Below are 24568 nucleotides of genomic sequence, written 5' to 3' on the forward strand. Positions count from 1 at the left end.
CGACTATAGATTTGGTCAACGCATATTTTCACATCGAGCTTGACGAGAAAAGTCGTCATCTGACAAATTTCTGCACCGAGTTTGGCATGTTTCGGTGCGTTAGATTGCCATTCTGGCTATGCAACGCACCTGACATTTTCCAGGAGGTGTTGCAACGTAGGATTTTCGGAGGATGTAGTGGTGTTAAGAATTATTTAAACGATATCCTTATCTACGGGAAAACTCCAGAAGAGCACGACGAGAACTTAGAAGCGGTTATGGCACGACTTCGAGAGCACAACGTACAAATTAATGTATCTAAATGTGTATTCAAGAGTCAATCCGTTAAGTTCATCGGATTTAAGTTAACTCCGGAAGGCTGGCAAATAGAGGAAGAAAAAGTGCGAGCTATTGAAGAGTTCAGAACACCAGAAACTATCGCAGAGGTGAAGAGTTTCTTGGGTTTGGTGACGTTCGTCGACAAGTTTGTGCCACATCGAGCAACGCGAACTGAAAAGTTGCGTGCTTTGGCTAACGCAGAAAGTTTTTATTGATCCGCCGAAGAAGAATAAGAATTCCAAGCTTTTAAGAAGGAAGCATTGCACCTGATTAAAACACTTGGCTATTACAAGACGTCAGACAGAACGGAGATATTTGTCGATGCGTCAGCTGTCGGTCTCGGAGCCATCTTAGTACAGTTCATTAACGTTGGAATACCGAGAATCATATGGCATATTCGTTTTTGACAGTGCACTACACCGGTGTAGTCGGTGCTACACTCATTCAAACTTGGGTGTAATCAGTCTATCTCTTTCTTTGCACTACACCGGTGTAGCACCAAGAAAAAACGAAAACGCCAATAGCTTGTGCGTCCAAAACTCTAACCACAACTGAGCAGCGGTATCCTCAACACACACCGAGAAGCTCTAGCGGTGGTGTGGGCCGTCGAACGATTTGCGTACTACTTGTCGAGTAGATCGTTCATTATCAGAACAGATGCCGAAGCAAATCAATTTATTTTTGGCGGAAACCATCGTATCGGCAAGCGAGCAGTTTCGCGAGCAGAAGCGTGGGCTTTGCGTTTACAATTTTTCGACTTCTCTATTGAACGAGTGCCAGGTGAATTCAATCATGTCTTTAAAAAAGTTATTGAAATAGGCGATGAAAACGTTGCAGATGTTATGCCAAGGCTATTACATAACTCCCAGGAGGCTGAAGCGTTCGACGATAGCTGTGAGAATCACGTATTGTTTGTCTTGGATGGACAATGCAATATGGAAATTTCTTTGGCAGAAAGGGGCTACCGAGTCGGATGAAGAGTTGGTACAAGTAATTGAGGCCCTTAAGGGACCACTTCATTCCAAAAAACCACCGATGGTGAAAATATTTTAGGAACACTGCTGGTTGCTTTGATGCGCTTTGACAGGTTACGCATGAAGAAAAACCAAGCGTGTTATTTGAATTGGCCCCTTTCTAATAAGTAATATACGCATAATGCATCACAAAACCAAGATTTTGGGAGTATTTGTTTGAAATACAATAATCAATGGAACGCACGTAAGAGCTTTATTTTTCATATTACTCCGAGTTCTAGCGAAATTCATTTGATATACTTTTGTTATCATGGAATATAAATCAGGGTCACTAATAATTGTGGTGGGGCTAAAAGGTTTTTAATTTAGAACAATGTTTTGTGGTTGCTTTAGGAATCCCAAATATCCGCGCAATTTTTTTTACTTCAATGTTTCATACGATATAATCGATCAATACCAGTTATGGCAGAATATGCGAGAAAACGATTTTCCAGCTAAACTAGCACGATTGATCAAATGGCAATGGATCGAGGACACTATTCAGTTCCTTTTGAATCTCGTAGTGAGTTACATAACTGCTCTATTGTCTGTGTCGCGTACGCTCTTTCAGAAACATGGGGCCATATAATACAACTCGGAAAGGTATTTTCATATAAGCTTGTATACAAAAAACCTTCGATTCGAGATGCGAAATGTCACCCCCAACTACGTTGAGAATAAAATTTTGTGACAGTCGTAAAGATATACAGTCGTGATTCGCTGGTTGGACATTTTTTAACTGGACCGCTTTTTAGTTGGACCTCCGCTAGTTGGACCATTATCCAGTTTTTGGGGATTTTGCAAATTTTCGTAGATTTTATAAACTCTTGTTAATTTCACAAATTTCCGTAAATTTTACAAATTTTCGTGCATTTTATAAATTTTTGTATTTTTGTATCTATTCACGTATCACGTCAAACCAAAGCATGGTTTAATGAGAAAGAAATCACCGTCCTTGATTGGCCAGCATGCAGTCCGGATTGCAATCCAATTGAGAATCTTTGGGGCATATTAGCTTCAAAAGTTTATCAAAACGGGCGCCAGTTCAACTCTACAAAGGACCTCAAAAATTGTATACGGGAACACTGGGAACAAATCGATCCACGAACTATCCGAAACCTCGTTAACTCAATGCCCAACAGAATTTTAGAAATCATTAAGAGTAAAGGAGGAGCTACCAAATATTAAATTTCCGGTGGAAATATAACAAATTTTCTAATTCCGATCCGATCCGATGTGCGGCTAAACGAATGCAGCTAGGAATTTACGATTTTTTTCATTATAATTTTTCTGCGTGAACTATTTTTGAAGAAATTGGAATTTTTGTTTTTGTTTAGTAATGAGAAATAAAACTAAATTATATTCTATGACATTCTACTTGTTTCTGTTTGAAATAAATTCGAAAGACGAGTGCGGCTAAACGAACGCGTCGCACTGTATTACTTCACAATCCAATGAAGACTAACCTCAACTATTGTACAAGTCGTTGTCCAGGTCAGATAGGAAACAATATTATTATTAGACATATTACCTCAAATTCGCTTAACTCCCACACTGACAACCACCCACATTTTCGATGAACGTGTAATCGTTGTTTGAGCCGTAATCATTATTGGAAATAGTTTGCGGTTTCTTTTGTGGCTTCGACCTAACTCTGTCATAAATTCGCTTCTTTTGTCTGGCATTGGTGTATTTTATTGTTATAATTCCTATCATTGATAGTGATCAGGACACTTCACTCGGGACAAAATGCCCCTGTTACGGTATAATATGCCCCACAACATAGGGACAGAATGCCCCACAACAATCGGAGAATATGCCCCAGAACAATCAGACAGTATGCCCCACACAAATCGGGTTATATGCTCCAATCAAGTTAGTGATATTTGTATCATGCTAAAAACTATTATACAATGTAGGATGGGATATGTTCCACTTCAACGAATGTTTCTATACTACAAAGCGTGGAAATAATTGGTAAAAGAAAGTATTATAGATTACTACCGATGGTAGAATAATCAGCAACCTTTTCAAATTTTTGAGCTGTCGTATAAAAACACGTTCTAAATTCAGATAGTTTATTGCTTTAAAGATACAAAAGAAAATTACACATTGTAAGAAATTCTTATTTTCTTTAAAATTCAATTTGTGACCTTTTCAATAATCAACATATTAACGGATGAAATTTGGATTACAATGAAACGCAGATGAAGCACTTCACAGAATCAATGTTTGAATCCTCACATTCAACGTGGAACCATTCGGAGCAAATTATACGTTTTTTCCAGCCTTCTCCGTCCGCTGAAGTACTGAAAAGTGATCCACATGTAGGGCACACGATATCTTCCCGTTTTTCGTCTTTTCTACATTTTGTCTTCCGTCCAGACCTTTTCTTGATATTTTGTATATCCTTGGATGCGTGTAATTGCTTAAGCTGCTTCCGATAGGGAGAAGATGTTAACTCTGCAGTTTGCTCCTTCTTCCGACTAATTTTGCGTTTTTTGTCTTTCTGGGCTTCAACGTTTGGTTTGAGATCACTTATTTGTGGTGGAATTTCAAAAGTATCTGGACTATTTCGAACTCTTAAAATATTCCGATCCCATCGACGGCGCTTCGGTTTTAGCGGAGTAATAACTGCAGCTGGAGAAATGTTTTCTTGGTGTTTGGCAGAATTCTTATTGTTTGGGTGGGAAAAAATTTTCAATGTGGCTTGACCAGAATTAATCGATGATGCCTTGTCTTTGGACGAATGTTCATTATTGCCCTGGTGTAGAGCAGGTAAATATTCTGTATAAATCGGTTCAATTATTGCTTCCCCGCAATGCGATATGGCGATGCAATCTTTTTTGTTCTCCTCAACAGAAAGCGACGAGATTAAACCGTTTTCGTCAATTAAGTAAAACAAACTTACATCCATCATTGATTCATCCAGGATACAGCCAGATTCTTGTGAATCATTTTTGTTATCCATATGAGCAATAGCGTTATCTGTGCTTGAATAATGTTGTAAATTATGTGAATGATCTTGATGCATGTTGCGATCAATTTTTTTTTCATCTGAGTCTACTGTAGAATTCATACCATCAGCATTAGCTAAAGCACCGAAATCAATGTTATCATTGCTTGCTCGACTCAATAAATCCGATGGCCCAAAGTCACTTTCTGTAAAAGCCTGTTTGTTCAATGGATATATACCGGTTTTACGAAAACTATTCTGAGCTATGGCGAGTGTAGCAGCTGAAGTAAATGCCTCGTTGACTAATGCAGCCACGTTATAAACCGTGATGGGATTTCCGTTGTTTCGTTTTAAGCAGTTGATCAAAGCTTTCGAATAGTGTGTTTTCATGGGTCCCATAAAGGAAACATCTAGAGGTTGCATTCTATGAGAAGTGTGAGGTGGAATTGATATCACACGAACGAAGTTCAGTTTGGCTTTCTCTAGCACTTCCAAATTTTTCGTGTGGCTCGAGTGGCCGTCTAGAATAAGCAATATCGGGCTCCCAGCCGTAGGACGGATGAACGATAAGAAGTGTTCAAACCAGAGCGCAAATGTGTCCATAGTACTCCACCCACTCGAATTACACGTGAACGCCGATTCTGCAGGTGCGCCTACTTTCAGGAGATCGTTCATACGTTGGCGTGGAAAAATAAAGAATGGTGGTGTTGCGTTTCGGCTTCGCCTCTTCAGAAACCGACACTAACGTATTGTCGGAATAGATTAGCGCCGGCGAAGCCGAAACGCAACATAGTATGAAATAAGGATTTGTGCCCTCCTGTACAAAGACTGGTTTTTACCAACAAATTTTCACCCTAGTGAGAAATTTTGGTTTTTACCAAATTTTCCTCCTTAGGGTGAAATATAGCATAGTGCTTTCGCATAGGCCTGCTAAGCCAAGACAAGTTTCGGCTTCACTTGTGTCTCATCGGCATAAACAGAACTTCTGCTCGAACGGGACATCACGTTTGATCAGTCGTTTGATTGAAACACATAGTGTGTTTTAGTTTTAAGGGATTTGCGTCAAGCCGGCGCTAATCTATTCCGACAATACGTTAGTGTCGGTTTCTGAAGAGGCGAAGCCGAAACGCAACATAGTATGAAATAAGGATTTGTGCCCTCCTGTACAAAGACTGGTTTTTACCAACAAATTTTCACCCTAGTGAGAAATTTTGGTTTTTACCAAATTTTCCTCCTTAGGGTGAAATATAGCATAGTGCTTTCGCATAGGCCTGCTAAGCCAAGACAAGTTTCGGCTTCACTTGTGTCTCATCGGCATAAACAGAACTTCTGCTCGAACGGAACATCACGTTTGATCAGTCGTTTGATTGAAACACATAGTGTGTTTTAGTTTTAAGGGATTTGCGTCAAGCCGGCGCTAATCTATTCCGACAATACGTTAGTGTCGGTTTCTGAAGAGGCGAAGCCGAAACGCAACATAGTATGAAATAAGGATTTGTGCCCTCCTGTACAAAGACTGGTTTTTACCAACAAATTTTCACCCTAGTGAGAAATTTTGGTTTTTACCAAATTTTCCTCCTTAGGGTGAAATATAGCATAATTTATATTTGATTAATAGACAATTCGAACACATAACACTGAGAACTTTAATGGTTTTTACTGAAATGCACACCGAACAATTAGAAAAAACAGTACTTCTGGGATCATTCGCTTGTTTTCCCCTAAAAATTAGTGAAATACACTAGCACCAAATCGAGCACGATCAACCACCAGACAAAGCTGCCAGAAAAAGCTGTAAACTAAAAATTAGAATCAAAATACCATTTAAGAGCGTTCTGTCTGGGTGACCTTTCATTTAAATTTGGTTTGGATAAGATCGGTTCAGCCATTGCTGAGAAACACGAATGAGAGTTTGTCCGTTACATACACACACAGACACACACAGGCATTGTCCCAAATCGTTGAGCTGAGTCGATTGGTATATAAGACTAGGCCCTCCGGGCCTGAGAACAAATCTTGAAATTTTGAGCGAATTCTATATATACATTTACATTTCTAATAAAATAAATATATATATATATATATATATATATATATATATATATATATATATATATATATATATATATATATATATATATATATATATATATATATATATATATATATATATATATATATATATATATATATATATATATATATATATATATATATATATATATATATATATATATATATATATATATATATATATATATATATATATTCCCCTCCTCGTCGACAGGTATCGTGTTCAGTTAGAATTACCTTCACAGTTTATTTTAAACTCAAATTGAAATATTTCAACCAATTTTTTAATTAAAGTTTAAAATAACTATCATGGGACCAGTTACAACCGATGGTACAATGCGTTTTCAAACTTAATGAAAACATGCATATGGTCAAGGCTTCGAAAATGGCAACCACAGGCGAGATTATTTTTTATCAAATTTTGCGTCAAGCTGTTTGTTTTCCGTATGTATATAACCTCTAATATTTAACAATATGAATGGTGATCCCAGAAAAAAAAATTATGTCTGTCATTTATGAAAGTTTGTTGATGCTACTTGCATGACCTGAAAATGACTAAAAGACCGTAAGGAGATAAAAAGGTAAACAAAATCCATATTTTCAACTTTTTGCTTGCAATCATATTTTTCTATCGTAGTCTAATTTAAAATTGATGATATTGCTTAATAAATTTTGATGAATATGGATTATTGCTTATTTTCAGTTGTGAAGTAATGGAAACCAAATAACTTGTAACGTGACAGATCAAAAATTCAAAAAAGCACACCAGCAGCATGCATACAATGTCTAACCTGCATTTTTTCTTACTACTTTGAGTCTACTTTTTGAAACTCTTTTGTGAAAACTTTAAAGTTTAAAGCTTTTTTAAGAAAACACAGTTTATCTTATGTAACGTGACAGATTTTTTCTGCTGTAAAGCAATTTTATCAAGTTTTGTTCAATTGCGACAATATTGGTGAACATCTTTGATTTTGATGAAACCTTTTACGTTTCATGTATATGGGAGCCTAAGTATTTTTCAATATTAAACAAACAATTTTTATTCAAGACTAATATTTAAAAAGGGTGTATGAGATCTTGAATGCGCTACTTTCAATATATATAATTCGAAAATTGCGTTTTGTGCAGCAAAACTATATGTTAGCGAGTTCTAGAGAATTACAAATTGACAAAATTGTTCTCACACGCTATGATACGAGACATATGACGAAGAAAAGCAAATGAAAAATAATTCACCATGTTGTCTTACTTACTCTTTTTCTTTAACTTGAATTTGTTGTTTTTAACATTGTCGTGTATCGTAGATCAGAACGCAGCCAAATAAATGACTGCATCGTTTGGTTAAAGCTTATCAAATATTTTAGGCCGGTTTGAAAGTTAGTCCGGTTTAAAAATAGTTAGTACGCGTTTGAGCTTATGGCTATGATTGTCTTAAGGAAAAATCTTATTGTAGAACCCGAAAATGGGTAAATAATGCGAAGCTACAAAATAAAGTCAGGCTTACTTTTGACCAAAACCGATTCGACTGGATGTACATCCAGTCCGACAATCGGATATTAAGTGAATTAAGCCAGTACCACAAATGTAAACCAGCTTTTTGCATTACGTTGATACAAGTCCCAACTTTCCTTTAAAATTACAAGAAGTTTTCAACGCAACGTTAAATATAATAGCAAGTTTTGTTAATGAACGGCTATACCTTTAGTGCCATCTACATAGGGTGGTTAGTTCTAGCCCTAATTTAATTTTATAACAACCAAATCTACGTTGCTATCTCACCTTAGAGTTGATTCAGTAGTAATAATTTCCTTCCATTTTGCTTTGTCATCATAACTCAGTTGTCCAACCAATGGTATCGATGCACAGCTGTTTTGCAGTTCTAGAGTTGTAATAGGTATATCTGGGATTTCAACGTCTTGTAGCACGCGGATGAGAACATCCCAATTGGAAATAGTCTTTTCTTCTAACGGAAGCTCTATAGGCTTCATATTACATACCATTTCCGGACTATGAAGTGACACACCATTTTCGGATAAGTACGTTGAGCTTGGTATATTCGTTTGGGTAGGCACTTGCCGATGTAATGTTATTCCGGTTGCGCTCGATGTATCTGAAAAGTCTTCCCATTCTGGTGCGCGATTTTCGTGATAATTCCGTATGGTAATAGCCCAATTTGTGCCAACTGTGGGTTTCGCTCTATACTCTGTGATCATTCGTTGGTGTCTCTCAATATCTTCGACAGTTGTTTTCTCGGTGACTGTTTGCATAAAAACGTCATCTACAACATGAGATGAAATTTTATTCTGTTTTACTGCGCTTACGTTAGATTCAAGAAGGTTTTCATTGTGCTGCATGTCGACAACATCGTGATAAGTTATTGGATATAAGTGTGAGGAATCAATAATTTCAGTCAGGGAATGCGTATCTGTAATCTCAGTGCCTAGTGAAATAATGCTACGAGTTGAAGATCCATGTTGTCCGTTCGTATAATTGTCTGACCAAGCATTGTGTTGAATCTGTGAATGTTTTTTTGAAAGAAATAATATTTGCCAATTTCGGTTGTTAATGCATGTAATAATAAGAAAATTTATTACGTGATGCTGCGAAGCTAGTTTGGGAAGGGATGGTGACGACATGATGAGATTAGGAGCTGAGTGCAATTCTGGTTTGTAGCTAAACTGGATGTGTTCTTCTTCTTGTAATGGTTCTAGAGTCAGTATACTGTCGCTTCTAGCATCTTCAGTTGATTCCAGAATAGTTGAAAGATTGTTTCGTTCGATTCGGTTGATTGTGGTACTACTATCGCTGTCGGATGTTAGTGTTGACGTCAATGGGGGTGGAATTCGTTTAACTCGCACATGAATATCGAACTTGGGAGAAGCTTCACAATGTGGCACAGCTCGAATCTCTTTTGTGTGGCAGTAATTCTCACTATGAATACTAGATGTATCCTGAATAAAAGCTCCATTTTCATAGCTGCCTTGTGAACTAACGGGTAAGGATCCAGTGTCAAGTTCTTCATTCTCTGACTGCGATTCACTTGGGTAATCAGATGGAATCAGTGGGCCTTCACTTCCAGAGATACTGTGAGCCTGTTGCAAAGCGACATGTGCATGTGGCAACTTCAATCCTGATATGCTGCCTAAGTGGTAAAACACAGATAACAGTATTAGTGTGCATAACGTGCTTTTAAGTGTATGGTTACTACTACAGTACTTGGCAAGAAAATTAGAAATGTGAAAAAACTACCTATACTTCCAGTTTCGACTGCTGTTATCTCAGACCCGCTTCCAACGTGTAGAACTCTTCTGACAGTTGGTATTGGATGTCGGCGCAAGCAGTAATAGGAAACCCCTAACCCAATCAACAATAACGTAAGGAACATAATAGCACAAATAACAAACAATATTTGAATTCCTTTGAGTGGTGGTTCTAGTATTGACGCCGGCACTATATCAGTCAATCTGGAAATATTTGAATCATAAAACTAAGACATTATCATTTTGATACCAGTATAGGAAAGAAAACCTTTTTCAACATTTGATCTCATATTAAAGTAGTACAGTTGCGTTGTAAAGTATATAGTACATAGTATATAGTATATATATATATATATATATATATATATATATATATATATATATATATATATATATATATATATATATATATATATATATATATATATATATATATATATATATATATATATATATATATATATATATATATATATATATATATATATATATATATATATATATATATATATATATATATATATATATATATATATATATATATATATATATATATATATATATATATATATATATACGCCGGCGTCGGCGGTAAAACACGATGATGAGTTATGTTCTACCATAGACCATGCGGTAGACTTGGGTGCAACACCCAACTCCTACTCTGCAGAAGGCAAAGAATTCTGCACATTTCCTTTCGATCATGCCCATATGAGCCTGCCTAGTTCTAGTTTTCCGTTCTAAGTTTATAACTGATTCGCTCTAGAATACCTATCCGTCTTTCAATTTCATTGCTTTCGTTTCTCTTAGTCTCAAATTTGCCGAAAATAGCCAACAAAATCGATACAGTAGAACCTTGCGGCAATTAAAACATAGTAATGTAACCATTTTATGCGGATCAACCGAAAATGGGACGTTTCATCAGACAATACTGGTTATGCAACCATGGTAGATTCCTATGCGCGAATTCTGCAAAAAGACACTGCACCACGGAAAACTTTGTGCAAAAGCAGCTAAGAAAAGTCTACCTACCATAACCGTAAACAGCACACCGCACCGGTATCTTATGCCAAACCACAAACGGCTACAAAACAAATACCTACGGGTCTGACAGGAACAAATATTCACTCAACAACAATCACGCCCAGTGACTCCAAGCCAACTACCGGTACCACCAGCGAACGTAGAAGAGGTTGCGTTTGTCCGTTGCTTCGCATTTCTGTTTAACGCTCTATTGCTTACTTCGAAAATACTTGGAATTGGCTTTTCAATATGTTGTAGTGTATTCCCTCGATTCAAGCAATAAAACTCGTATTTTAAACTTGTACACAAAGTAGACAATTCCCTTAAGAACGTTTGGTTTAACAAATGCCAAATAGCGATAGCTTCAAAAATAATAAAGAGTTGGAAGAAGTAACTTCTGGGAAAAATTCATGCCTTGAATTGAAATCGCTCTGGGCCACGAGTTCTACTGCTTATTATTTTCTTTCAATTTCTTTGCTTTCGTTTCTCTTAGTCTCAAATTTGCCGAAAATAGCCAACAAAATCGATACAGTAAAATGGTTACGTATGAAAAAGTTGGTTTGAACGGAAGCATTTTCACCGCAAGAAGAACGTTAGGGACACCCGGGAAATGCGAATTTAAATTTAGTAATTGTGTCACTTCCCGAGTAGGTCTTACAGGACATTTCCAAAAATCAATAGCAACACAATTAATCTGCAGTCGTTTTTGCCATGTATCTACAGCGGGACGATTTTTAGTTTCTACTCTGAGTGAGATGAGAAGGTAGACCGACCTTAATTAAAGCCTCAAAAGTCATCCCCATTCCAAAGAAAGCTAGGAACAACGATTTAAATAATCTGCGACCGATAAGCATACTATGTTCCTTGTCAAAGGTTTTTGAAAAAATAGCCAAACAACAAATACAAGACCATATCCACGCTTTCAACGTACTAACGCCCCATCAATCTGGCTTTAGAACCGGCCATAGTACAACTACTGCGTTGTTGAAAATAAACGATGATATCCATAGCCACGTGGACAGAAAAGGAGTTGCATTCCTGCTTCTCCTAGACTTTTCAAAAGCTTTCGATCGAGTATCGCATACAAAATTGATGCGGAAACTATCTGATAAGTTTAGTTTTTCGAGAGATGCAGTACACTTGATACAATACCTTAGCGATCGCTCTCAAATGGTTGAAATGCACCATTCACTTTCGAGACCAATTGAAATTGTGTCTGGTATACCACAGGGGTCGGTTCTGGGCCCTCTGATATTCTCCATGTACATCAATGATTTGCCATCCGTACTCAAATACTGTTCGATTCACATTTTTGCCGACGACTTACAACTGTATCTGTGTTCCCACGATACAACGATAGTTGAAATGGGTAGACTAATAAATTTTGATCTAGATAATATATATCGGTGGTCACAACGAAACTTACTTCCCATCAATACTAATAAATCTAAAATCATGTTTATAACGAGACGTCAGCAACGTCTGCCATTACCAGATATCGTTTTCAATAATGAATCTCTTGTTTACGTTGAGAAGGTTTCAAATTTGGGTATTATTTTTCAACAAAACCTAGAATGGGATAATCATATTAATGGGCAGTGTGCAAAAATCTATGCCGGCTTACGTAATCTTAGGCTTACAGCAAGCATGGTGCCTACAGCGGTCAAAAGCGGGCTTTTCAAATCCCTTCTACTTCTGCATCTAACTAATGGCATAGAGCTAACGTCGAATGCTTCCGTCGCCGCGCTGAACAGATTAAAAATTACGCTCAATGGATGCATTCGTTGGGTATTCAATATATCTAGATATTCAAGTGTCTCTCATCTCCACGACCAATTGCTCGGATGTTCCATGTTTTTCTCAAGATGAGATATTGTCTTATGCTCTACAAAATAATGCATCAAGGCCCAGATTATCAATCAGTAAAACTCAATTCGGGTACTAGTACACGAACCAGGAATCTTATTGTGCCACGACTCAACTCTGCACATTACAGACTCGTTCTTTGTGCGAGCAATCATATTGTGGAATCAGCTTCCAGTTGAAATTAAAAATATCAATTCTCGTAAGCGGTTCCATCGTGACTCACGAGTGGCAATAATCGTTTTTTTCCTCATCGCTAAAAATGAGGCTCACTTACTGATGGACTTCACGCCCATCACTGAGCGATAGAAAATAACGATCATAGAGGGATAGAATTAATACATCGCTCACGCATCGCTTGTCGTGCCATCAGTAGATGAGTTGTAAATGTATGGCTCAGTGACAGGAAGATGAGCGATGTTATAAGATACTATTTTTGAGCATCTGATGTAGATCTGATTCTCATAATGATGGAATTTTATTATAGAATGAGATGTATGTACAATGGATGACGAAAAGAGAAGGGAAATAGATGTTTACCGCCATTTTCAAATTCAAGATGGCGACTTCCAGTTACGTAAAATCGCCAACAATCCTATTAATATGAGTATTTTTGGAATGGGGTTGATGAGTACACGACGGAAATCGACGTTTCGTGTCGTTTTGAAATTCAAGATGGCGACTTCAGGTTACGTAAAATCGTCAACAAACCCCTTCAATATGGGTATTTTTGGAATGGGGTTGATGAGTACACGACGGAAATCGAAGTTTGGTGTCGTTTTGAAATTCAAGATGGCGACTTCCGGTTACGCAAAATTCTTTATAATCCCATCAATATGGGTATTTTTGGAATGGGGTTGATGAGTACACGACGGAAATCGATGTTTGGTGTCGTTTTGAAATTCAAGATGGCGACTTCCGGTTACGTAAAATCGTCAACAACCCCATCAATATGAGTATTTTTGGAATGCGGTTGATGAGTACACGACGGAAATCGAAGTTTGGTGTCGTTTTTAAATTCAAGATGGCGACTTCCGGTTACGTGAAATTTCAGATCATGAGACAATTTCAATTTTACTGGAGAATGAACCAAACCGTGAGGAGGATAAAGTTAAAATTAAGTGCTGGAAAAGATATTCGAAACAAGCCATGTCTCAACTGGTTTCGAGAAGCCTGGATTTTACGGAATTGAATGGAAATTTGGATAACAAGGCAGCTGTTCTAACTAATGTGTTAAAAGAGTGTACAAATAGTTTAGTTTCTCAGAAGTATGTTAATTTAAATAACTCGAACAGCTGGTACTCTTTAGATCATTTGCGCCTGAAACGTAAAAGGGATAAAAAGTATAAGAAATTTTGCAAAACTAATAGTGAACGTCTTTGGAATGGGTACACACACGCGCGAAATATTTATTCACGAGCTTTGAAAAGGACCAAATGTGAGTACATTCAAAGGAAGATCGATCAACATCAAAACAACAGCAAAGAGTTATGGAAAATCCTAAAGAATTTAATTAAACCTAAACCTAGTTCCTCGCAGTCCATAACTTTTAACGGGGTAGAAGAACAATCTGAGCAAATAATAGCTGAAAAATTGAACAGTTATTTCGTTAGCAGTGTGCAACTGATCAATCAAAGTATTGAGCTGGTCAGTGAACTTGCGGAAATAACACAGCCGATTAATATTAACTGTAGATTTGATGGATTTCACCCAATCACTTTTGAACAATTGAAAGATATTTGTTTTTCTTTGGGAAAATCGGCTGGTATCGATAATGTAAACGCAAAAGTGATACAGGATTGCTTTCATGTCATCGGACACGATCTGCTGGACCTTGTAAATGAATCGCTACAAACTGGGCACGTGCCGACAGTTTGGAAGGAATCACTTGTGATTCCTATTCCCAAAGTTACTGGGATGGATAAAGCCGAAGAGTACCGCCCCATTAACATGTTGCACACATTAGAGAAAATTTTAGAACTTGTTGTTAAGGGCCAGCTGATGAGTTATTTGAATAATAATAATTTGCTAATTCCGGAGCAATCGGGATACCGAGAGGGACACTCTTGCGAAACCGCTTTGAATCTAGTGTTAGCAAAATGGAAAGAGAAAATCGAGGTTAAAGAGACTATTTTTGCTGTATTTTTGGATCTGAAACGAGCTTTTGAGACAATTTCGAGACCGTTACTTTTGAAAACTTTAGAGCGATTTGGTATCGGAGGGATAGCACATAAGTGGTTTGAAAACTATTTATGTGATAGAACTCAGAAAACTAGTTTCAACGATTTTGTATCTAGTCCTCTCGGCAATCCTCTTGGAGTGCCGCAAGGTAGTGTCTTAGGTCCTATTTTATTTATTATGTATATAAATGACATGAGGCGAGTTTTACGATTTTGTGACTTAAATTTGTTTGCTGACGACACTGTTCTGTTCATTGCAGCTAAGGATATAGATGAAGCCGTGGCGCATTTGAACGAAGATTTGCATTCCCTTGCTCGTTGGTTAAAATTTAAACAATTAAAGTTAAATGTTGCTAAAACTAAATATATGATCATCTCTTCGGCTAATACTAGGCCTGACGTTAATGTTGAAATAAATGGTGAGACTATTGATCGCGTTAGTGAATTAAAATATCTTGGAATAATTAGTAAATTAGTAGTAAAATTTTATTATATAAATCTATTGTTTCACCACATATTGACTTCTGCCCATCCATTTTGTTTCTTGCCAATCAAACACAAATATTGAGGTTACAGCGATTGCAAAATAGAATCATGCGATTAATTTTAAAATGTAACAGATACACTTCCTCTAGTTTCATGCTAAGCGCATTACAATGGCTCTCTGTGAAGCAAAGAATTTATTACTTAACAATGGTGTTCATTTTTAAAATTATTAATGGAATGCTGCCTCGATATTTGTGTGATCGAATTGAAAGAGGAAGTGATGTGCATAGGTACAACACTAGAAACGCGTCGGATGCAAGAACACCAAACTTTTTATTTAGTAGATCACAGAACTCCTTGTTGTACAAAGGAATAAGTTTTTTCAATTCGATGCCTAGGCATATTAAACGTGCAGCAACATTAGCGGAGTTCAAAACACTATGTATTTCACACGTAAAATCTGCTTTGTAGACAGATTTTTTGAATTTTTATATTTTGGAGTTATTTGAATAACTATGTAATACCACGAAGACACACTAAGTTATTATATTCGCTATGATGATGAGGGATTTTTGTTACTTGTTTATTAAAGTTATTGAAAAAATAATGAGATGTCTACAAAAGTCTGAGCCACGCGCGCGCTAAGCAGATAGAGACTAACTTGAAATCGAACATGGTGACCAGCACTAAAAGCTCATCGGGTTGAATCGAAGCTTTTAGACTTTTGTTGTGATCAGGGTCTGATTTGATGATAGAGTTGTGTTGACTTTGCTCGACAATAGAGTTAATTTCGGTTATTGCTGCGATAGTGGTAATAACGGAGTTAGCTCGTTGAGTATGGCTTGATGACTCCTTCTGATAACTACTAGATATCGGGTTCAATTCCTGATCAATCAAGGATGTTCTCGGATAGGAGTATCCCTTGATTGCCTTGGGTTAATGGTAGGAAACTTTCAATAAAGTGGTCTGATGTGGATGATATAACTCGACCGGACTCTGCACTGCCACTAGGCTCGTCACTGCTCACCTTAGCAGGTGGTAGTACCGATGTCTTGGTCAGGCGGGAGGAGTCTTACAGAGAATTATCGGAAATGGAAGCTATTGGGTTCAATTCCCGATTCTATCAAGTATCTTACCGGAATGGAAATTTTCTTGATGGACCCTGGTTGTTGGCGGAATATTCGAAATGTATCTGGTTACGTTCTGTTGAAGCAAAGGCTATGTCTGCAAATTGAACCAGTCCGTTTCTTTTTGTTAACTGGTTTTGTTATGGATCAAAATATTAATTATCTTTTAGATAAATCGTTCAGCTCACACCTTTGTGGGGGTATGAGGTGGGACTATCATCATCATCATCATTAAAAAAAATCAACAACCCCATCAATATGGGTATTTTTGGAATGGGGTTGATGAGTACGCGACGGAAATCGATGTTTAGTGTCGTTTTGAAATTCAAGATGGCGACTTCCGGGTACGTAAAATCGTCAATAACCCCATCAATACGGGAATTTTTGGAATGCGGTTGATGAGTACACGACGGAAATCGAAGTTTGGTGTCGTTTTGAAATTCAAGATGGCGACTTCCGGTTACGTAAAATCGTCAACAACCCCATCAATATGGGTATTTTTGGAATGTGATTGATGAGTACAGGACGGAAATCGAAGTTTGGTGTCGTTTTGAAATTCAAGAAGGCGACTTCCGGTTGCGTAAAATCGTCAACAACCCCATCAATATAGGTATTTTTGGAGTGCGGTTAATGAGTACACGACGGAAATCAAAGTTTGGTGTCGTTTTGAAATTCAAGATGGCGACTTCCGGTTACGTAAAATCATCAACAACCCCATCAATATGGGTATTTTTGAAATGGGGTTGATGAGTACACGACGGAAATCGATGTTTAGTGTCGTTTAATGAGTTAATGAGTACACGACGGAAATCAAAGTTTGGTGTCGTTTTGAAATTCAAGATGGCGACTTCCGGTTACGTAAAATCATCAACAACCCCATCAATATGGGTATTTTTGAAATGGGGTTGATGAGTACACGACGGAAATCGATGTTTAGTGTCGTTTTGAAATTCAAGATGGCGACTTCCGGTTACGTAAAATCGTCAACAACCCCATCAATATGGATATTTTTGGATTGGGGATGATGAGTACACGACGGAAATCGATGTTTGGTGTCGTTTTGAAATTCAAGATGGCGACTTCCGGTTGCGTAAAATCGTCAACAACCCCATCTATATGGGTATTTTTGGAATGCGTTTGATGAGTACACGACGGAAATCGATGTTTAGTGGCCATTTTAAAAATTCAAGATGGCGACTTCCGGTTACGTAAAATCGTCAACAACCCCATCAATATGGGTATTTTTGGAATGGGGTTGATAAGTACACGACGGATATCGATGTTTGGTGTCGTTTTGAAATTCAAGATGGCGACTTCCGGTTACGTAAAATCGTCAACAACCCCATCAATATGAGTATTTTTGGAATGCGTTTGATGAGTACACGACGGATATCGATGTTTAGTGTCGTTTTGAAATTCAAAATGGCGACTTCCGGTTTCGCAACCTAAGATTTATTTTGAAATTCAAGATGCAGTGAAGGCCCGATTTTATCAGCCCCAAATTTTGTCTACCCCCGGTTTTATCAGCGTTTTGACACGATTGTCAGCCTTATACAGTGTTGGGTAAAACATGTGTAACAAACGCCGAACTTTATTAGATCGCGTCAGTAGCTTAATCGTTCTTGAACCGAACCGAAGCAAAGTAAAGCTGTACAATTGGTGGTTCAGAATTCTAATTTGATTCCATATCGTTATGTGGGAAAAAAAATCGATAACGACGGCACACTGAAAAAAATTATGCGAAGTGCATTTTTTCTTTGGACAAAGCAAGTGTAACTTTTCCTTTCCGCTAGGTTTTTTTGTGAAATAGTACAAAAACATACGGAAAAGATTATGTTTCACAACAAAACTGTTAAACAAATGTTATTCTGCCATCATGACGCTAATAACACATACAATTCCTTGAAAACTACAAATTGTTATAATATTAATTAAAATTATAGTTAAGACATTAAAGTACATGTTTGCACATGTTCTACCCAACACTGTATAGAAAAAATTATGAGTTCTAAGAGCCTAACTAGATTAAATTCAAGTAAACCCCTTTCCGAATCTTTCTTTTCTTGTCTTAAAGATGCAAAATATGCAAAAATAAAAAAGTTCATTTTTTTTAAATTTTGCGCTGGAATACCCCCTTTAGAGAAATTTATACCAAATAATCAGAATAAGTTATAGAGGCTGCATCTTGGAACTATTGAAGAATATTTCAACATCTTTGGTTAATTAAAAGGATAGAAAAAATGTGTCCCAATTTGTCCAATACAAATAATTTTCGATATCGGGGTATGTTACCCTCGATATAGCGTCACTCGATATAACGTACTTATTTTTTAATTTATTTTTCAGGTCCCAATTTCTCATCAATTACGCATGTATTCCATATTTTAAGAATTCAATATGTTACACAAAATCTTAAAACGTATTAATTAGGCTTCTAATGAGCATGTTCGCAATTGGTTACTTCAGTGAAAGCTAAAAGAGCGATTTTTGCCAATTTCATTTGCGTATGATCGTAATTTATTAAAACCAACCACGTATCTCAATAAATAATTCAGTAAGTTCTAACTGAAAACTCAAATGAATAATCTCAGATACAATCGCTTCCTGAATCTCCCGAATTCGGTTCTTCGGACTACAGAATCTTTTTATCATTCTCAACATTTGGGTCATCAAATTACTTCAACCACATGATCTACGAATCATATTGAAAGTAATGCGGACACATTTAACTCCGATTTCGGATATTCCTAAATTCAGTTCGCTGGACTCATGATTGTTTTGTCTGTTTTGCATTGATTTTGCCATCATGTGACGCATGAAATGACGTACCCTAGGAATCCAGTGATTTTTATCAAAATTTTACTGCTGGTTTTTGAAACTCCTGAATCTGGTTACTAGAATCGAAAAGTGTTTTCGAATCCCAATGTCACATCAAATTAATAAGAATGAGAGATCATAATTTTAGTTACTGTGTACGTTTTACGACCGGTTTGGGGTATTTAGGAAACCGGTTAGCGGACTGAAATATGTTTTCAAAATTTCTTGAGTCGTGGATACAAGTGGATCTTTATAGTCCATTATAATGATATAAGTTCAAGTATTGCTTTTATTTGATGAGGTGCAAGCGGTGGGAATATTAAAAACCACTTTACAAACCCAGGCATAATAATAATGACTAATGATGGGCGTAGCGTAGTTGGTTAATAGATTGCCTTGTAAGCAGCGCACCTGGGTTCGACTCCTGACTCCGCACATAGGGTTAGAAATTTCTCATATGAAATTTTTCAGACCCGAAGAAGCGAATGACCTTAAGGTTGAAATCTCTATATTCGAAAAAAAAATTATTGTAAGTAAGAAAAGTAATTGTGACATCTTTTTCATGGAACCACTATAATATTCTTAAGAGAAAGAGAGAGGTGGGTAAGATTTTCAAAATTAGTTACTCGTTATCAAAAATTTACAAAATAAAGTACCATAGATAACAATTCTGTGAGAATTTTGCATGCTTCGATATAACGTACAATTTTTAAACCGAGATGTATATCGAAGTTTAACTGTGTCCCCATTGCGTCGGTCCAAAATAAACACAGCGGCTCATAAAACAAGTATTCGCTGTAGTGACTCTTAATGCTCAACATTTTTGGAATGGAGTCGATAATTGTACGACTGAAATCACTGTCTGACGCCATTTTGAAATTCAAGATTGCGGTTTTGCTTAAATCATATTCTTTCTTTATTTGTAATAAACCGAAGCTGTTTAAATCCTGCTCTAGTTCCTTGTCTCACAATTATTTCTTATTACTTCATTCTTAAGTTTTTTATGCAAAAGAAATTGTTTTAGAGTTGTAGACCATTTTTCTTAACCGGAAGTCGCTATCTTGAATTTTTAAACGACACCAAAAATCGATTTCCGTCGTGTACTCACCAGCCCCATTCCAAAAATACCCATATTGATGGGGTTATAGAGGATTTTGAGTAACTGGAAGTCGCCATCTTGAATTTGAAAACGATACCAAATATCGATTTCCGTCGTGTACTTGTCAATCCCATTCCAAAAATACCCATATTGATGGGGTTGTTGACGATTTTACGTAACCGGAAGTCGCCATCTTGAATTTCAAAACGACACTAAACATCGATATCCGTCGTGTACTCATCAAACGCATTCCAAAAATACTCATATTGATGGGGTTGTTGACGATTTTACGTAACCGGAAGTCGCCATCTTGAATTTCAAAACGACACCAAACATCGATTTCCGTCGTGTACTCGTCAACCCCATTCCAAAAATACCCATATTGATGGGATTATAGAGGATTTTGCGTAACCGGAAGTAGCCATCTTGAATTTCAAAACGACACCAAACATCGATTTCCGTCGTGTACTCATCAACCCCATTCCAAAAATACCCATATTGATGGGGTTGTTGACGATTTTACGTAACCGGAAGTCGCCATCTTGAATTTCAAAACGACACCAAACATCGATTTCCGTCGTGTACTCATCACCCCATTCCAAAAAGATTCATATTAATAGGATTGTTGACGATTTTGCGTAACTGGAAGTCGCCATCTTGAATTTTTTTTTATAATTCGTTTATTTGACACGGCTCATAACGGTAGCTTAACGGAGCCGTGGATCTTTTATATGTTTACAAATGTAAAAATAAAAATATAAACAAATATTATTATAATACTGGATCTCGAGCGCGCAACTTTTTATTGCGAGCGGAGACCTTCTTTCGCGGGGTTTGCTGGTAATCTGCATCTGGGGGGTCATTTAATTCTTTTTTGTTTTTCACGTCCAGGTCGAAGCCGGCTTGGTGTCCGTGATCAGATGTTTTTCCTTGTTTCTTGCACTTATTGCTGACCAGCGTGAATCCGTCACTTTTATTGTTATCCTTACTAATGTTGCTTACAGTTGATTTTGCGGTACTGGATGCTTCTTTTGTGGTTGTCATTATGGTCTGTGCAACTGCTGCCACAAATTTGGTCACCGTTTGTGGTTCAGGCATTGGTATTGAAAACTCTGTTTTGGGTTGGTTTGCCGTAGAGGAGGTGGCAATCGGCTGAGATGCGTCTTCCTCTGCATCTTCCGCGCAAGGTTGTCCATGATGAGCTGTCTGATTACAATACTTGCATGTAGGAGTTTGCCCCTCATGGGTGCATAGCGTAGTTTGCATAATTGTAGTTCCGTGAGTTTTGAGTTTTATTGTCAAGTAGGAGGGTATAGGCCTTTGAACCCGCATCCTTACTACAAAAACGCCGTTAGGAGTACCCGGGAAGAAGTTTCTCCAAGTATCAGGTGTAACGGATTCTGCTTCTCCGTATTGCGACATGCATTTTGCAATTGGCTCAGGAGGGGTACGAGGCGATAGGTCATATAACCTTACATCTATATAATCATTCTCAATATATACGGGAATCTTAATTCCAACGTTGTCACTTTCAACCACGTGTTTTAAGTTGTTCTTCAAAACGAAACGCTCGGCTTGTGCTAACGTGTTGAATGATATTAACACTGCACTGCGAAGATGATGATACTGAAGGTACAACACTTCCGTAAGTCTAAGTTGCATTTTTATCTTCAGAAGGGATTCCACTTCACTAAAACTCGGTCGTTTTAAACAAAATTTAAAGTCAACGACCGCAGCGTTGGGTCGGAGTAGAGCTTTTTCGTCAACTTTACTCATGATGACAAGAATAGTCTGATGTTTCCTTTGTTCTCGAGACAATGCACACTAGATCGAGAGGCCTGTTGTTCACTTGGCTCGATTGTACGTCTGACTGCGGCAGAAGTAGAAAGTAGACTGATAGACTGCCATCTTGAATTTGAAAATGGCGGTAAACATCTATTTCCCTTCTCTTTTCGTCATCCATTGTACATACATCTCATTCTATAATAAAATTCCATCATTATGAGAATCAGATCTACATCAGATGCTCAAAAATAGTATCTTATAACATCGCTCATCTTTCTATCACTGAGCCATACATTTACAACTCATCTACTGATGGCACGACAAGCGATGCGTGAGCGATGTATTAATTCTATCCCTCTATGATCGTTATTTTCTATCGCTCAGTGATGGGCGTGAAGTCCATCAGTAAGTGAGCCTCATTTTAGGGTTGTAGGAATCAATCGATTATATCTGCTCTTGGAGCTGATCGAAATCGGAAAACGAGCCTCAGTATTGATTTTTTGCCACCCCTGATTGTTAAGTAATAAATTCTTTGCTTCACAGAGAGCCATTGTAATGCGCTTAGCATGAAACTAGAGGAAGTGTATCTGTTACATTTTAAAATTAATCGCATGATTCTATTTTGCAGTCGCTGTAACCTCAATATTTGTGTTTGATTGGCAAGAAACAAAATGGACGGGCAGAAGTCCATATGTGGTGAAACAATTTATATAATAAAATTTTATTACTAATTGTTAAATCATTTTTCAGACGACACAATATACCATACTTTTTAGCAATCTTTTTGATGACATTGTCGATGTGAGACTTAAAGGTTAACTTAAGATATTTTAATTCACTAACGCGATCAATAGTCTCACCATTTATTTCAACGTTAACGTCAGGCCTAGTATTAGCCGAAGAGATAATCATATATTTAGTTTTAGCAACATTTAACTTTAATTGTTTAAATTTTAACCAACGAGCAAGGGAATGCAAATCTTAGTTCAAATGCGCCACGGCTTCATCTATATCCTTAGCTGCAATGAACAGAACAGTGTCGTCAGCAAACAAATTTAAGTCACAAAATCGTAAAACTCGCCTCATGTCATTTATATACATAATAAATAAAATAGGACCTAACACACTACCTTGCGGCACTCCAAGAGGATTGTCGAGAGGACTAGATACAAAATCGTTGAAACTAGTTTTCTGAGTTCTATCACATAAATAGTTTTCAAACCACTTATGTGCTATCCCTCCGATACCAAATCGTTCTAAAGTTTTCAAAAGTAAAGGTCTCGAAATTGTCTCAAAAGCTCGTTTCAGATCCAAAAATACAGCAAAAATAGTTTCTTTAACCTCGATTTTCTCTTTCCATTTTGCTAACACTAGATTCAAAGAGGTTTCGCAAGAGTGTCCCTCTCGGTATCCCGATTGCTCCGGAATTAGCAAATTATTATTATTCAAATAACTCATCAGCTGGCCCTTAACAACAAGTTCTAAAATTTTCGGCTTTATCCGTCCCAGTAACTTTGGGAATAGGAATCACAAGTGATTCCTTCCAAACTGTCGGCACGTGCCCAGTTTGTAGCGATTCATTTACAAGGTCCAGCAGATCGTGTCCGATGACATGAAAGCAATCCTGTATCACTTTTGCATTGACATTATCGATACCAGCCGATTTTCCCAAAGAAAAACAAATATCTTTCAATTGTTCAAAAGTGATTGGGTTCAAAAGTGATTGGGTGAAATCCATCAAATCTACAGTTAATATTAATCGGCCGTGTTATTTCCACTGACCAGCTCAATACTTTGATTGATCAGTTGGACACTGTTAACGAAATAACTGTTCAATTTTTCAGCTATTTGTTCAGTTTGTTCTTCTATCCCGTTAAAAGTTATGGACTGCGAGGAACTAGGTTTAGGTTTAATTAAATTCTTTAGGATTTTCCATAACTCTTTGCTGTTGTTTTGATGTTGATCGATCTTCCTTTGAATATATTCACATTTGGTCTTCTTCAAGTCCCGTGAATAAATATTTCGCGCGCGTGTGTGTACCCATTCCAAAGACGTTCACTATTAGTTCTGCAAAATTTCTTGTACTTTTTATCCCTTTTACGTTTAAGGCGCAAAAGATCTAAAGAGTACCAGCTGTTTGAGTTACTTGAATTAACAAACTTTTGAGAAACTAAACTATTTGTACACTCTTTTAACACGTTAGTTAGAACAGCTGCCTTGTTATCCAAATTTCCATTCAATTCCATAAAATCCATGCTTCTCGAAACCAGTTGAGACATAGCTTGTTTCGAATATCTTTTCCAGCACTTGATTTTAACTTTGTCCTCTTCACGGTTAGGTTCATTCTCCAGTAAAATTGAAATTGTCTCATGGTCTGAAATTTTACAATCAGCCTTTACATACGAATGAACCCCATCAAAATTGGAATACACGTGATCTATCAATGTTCTACTGTGTCTGGAAATTCTTGTAACCTCACTAACCGTTTGCTTGAAATTGAAAAACTCTGCCAACTGCTTCAACTGATTCGAATTTTGATCATTGAGCCAATCAATATTGAAATCGCCC

General features: G+C 37.1%; 1 protein-coding gene across 3 annotated transcripts in view; it reads right to left on the reverse strand.

Annotated features, from left to right (window-relative positions):
• Positions 1 to 24568, reverse strand: part of LOC131683153 (uncharacterized) — a 529082-nt gene that overhangs the window by 98392 nt on the left and 406122 nt on the right. For 2 of the 3 annotated variants that reach the window (XM_058964983.1, XM_058964982.1), the window contains exons 5-7: positions 9610 to 9824; positions 8955 to 9502; positions 8140 to 8876 (exon numbers count right to left, since the gene is read on the reverse strand). In XM_058964983.1, coding sequence (XP_058820966.1) covers positions 8140 to 8876; positions 8955 to 9502; positions 9610 to 9824 — 1500 coding nt within the window. The remainder of the gene's footprint in view (positions 1 to 8139; positions 8877 to 8954; positions 9503 to 9609; positions 9825 to 24568) is intronic. The other variant, XM_058964984.1, reaches the window with a different exon arrangement.

This window comes from Topomyia yanbarensis, chromosome 2 (genome assembly GCF_030247195.1).
Source record: "Topomyia yanbarensis strain Yona2022 chromosome 2, ASM3024719v1, whole genome shotgun sequence".
In the NCBI taxonomy this organism is placed as follows: Eukaryota; Metazoa; Arthropoda; class Insecta; order Diptera; family Culicidae; genus Topomyia; species Topomyia yanbarensis.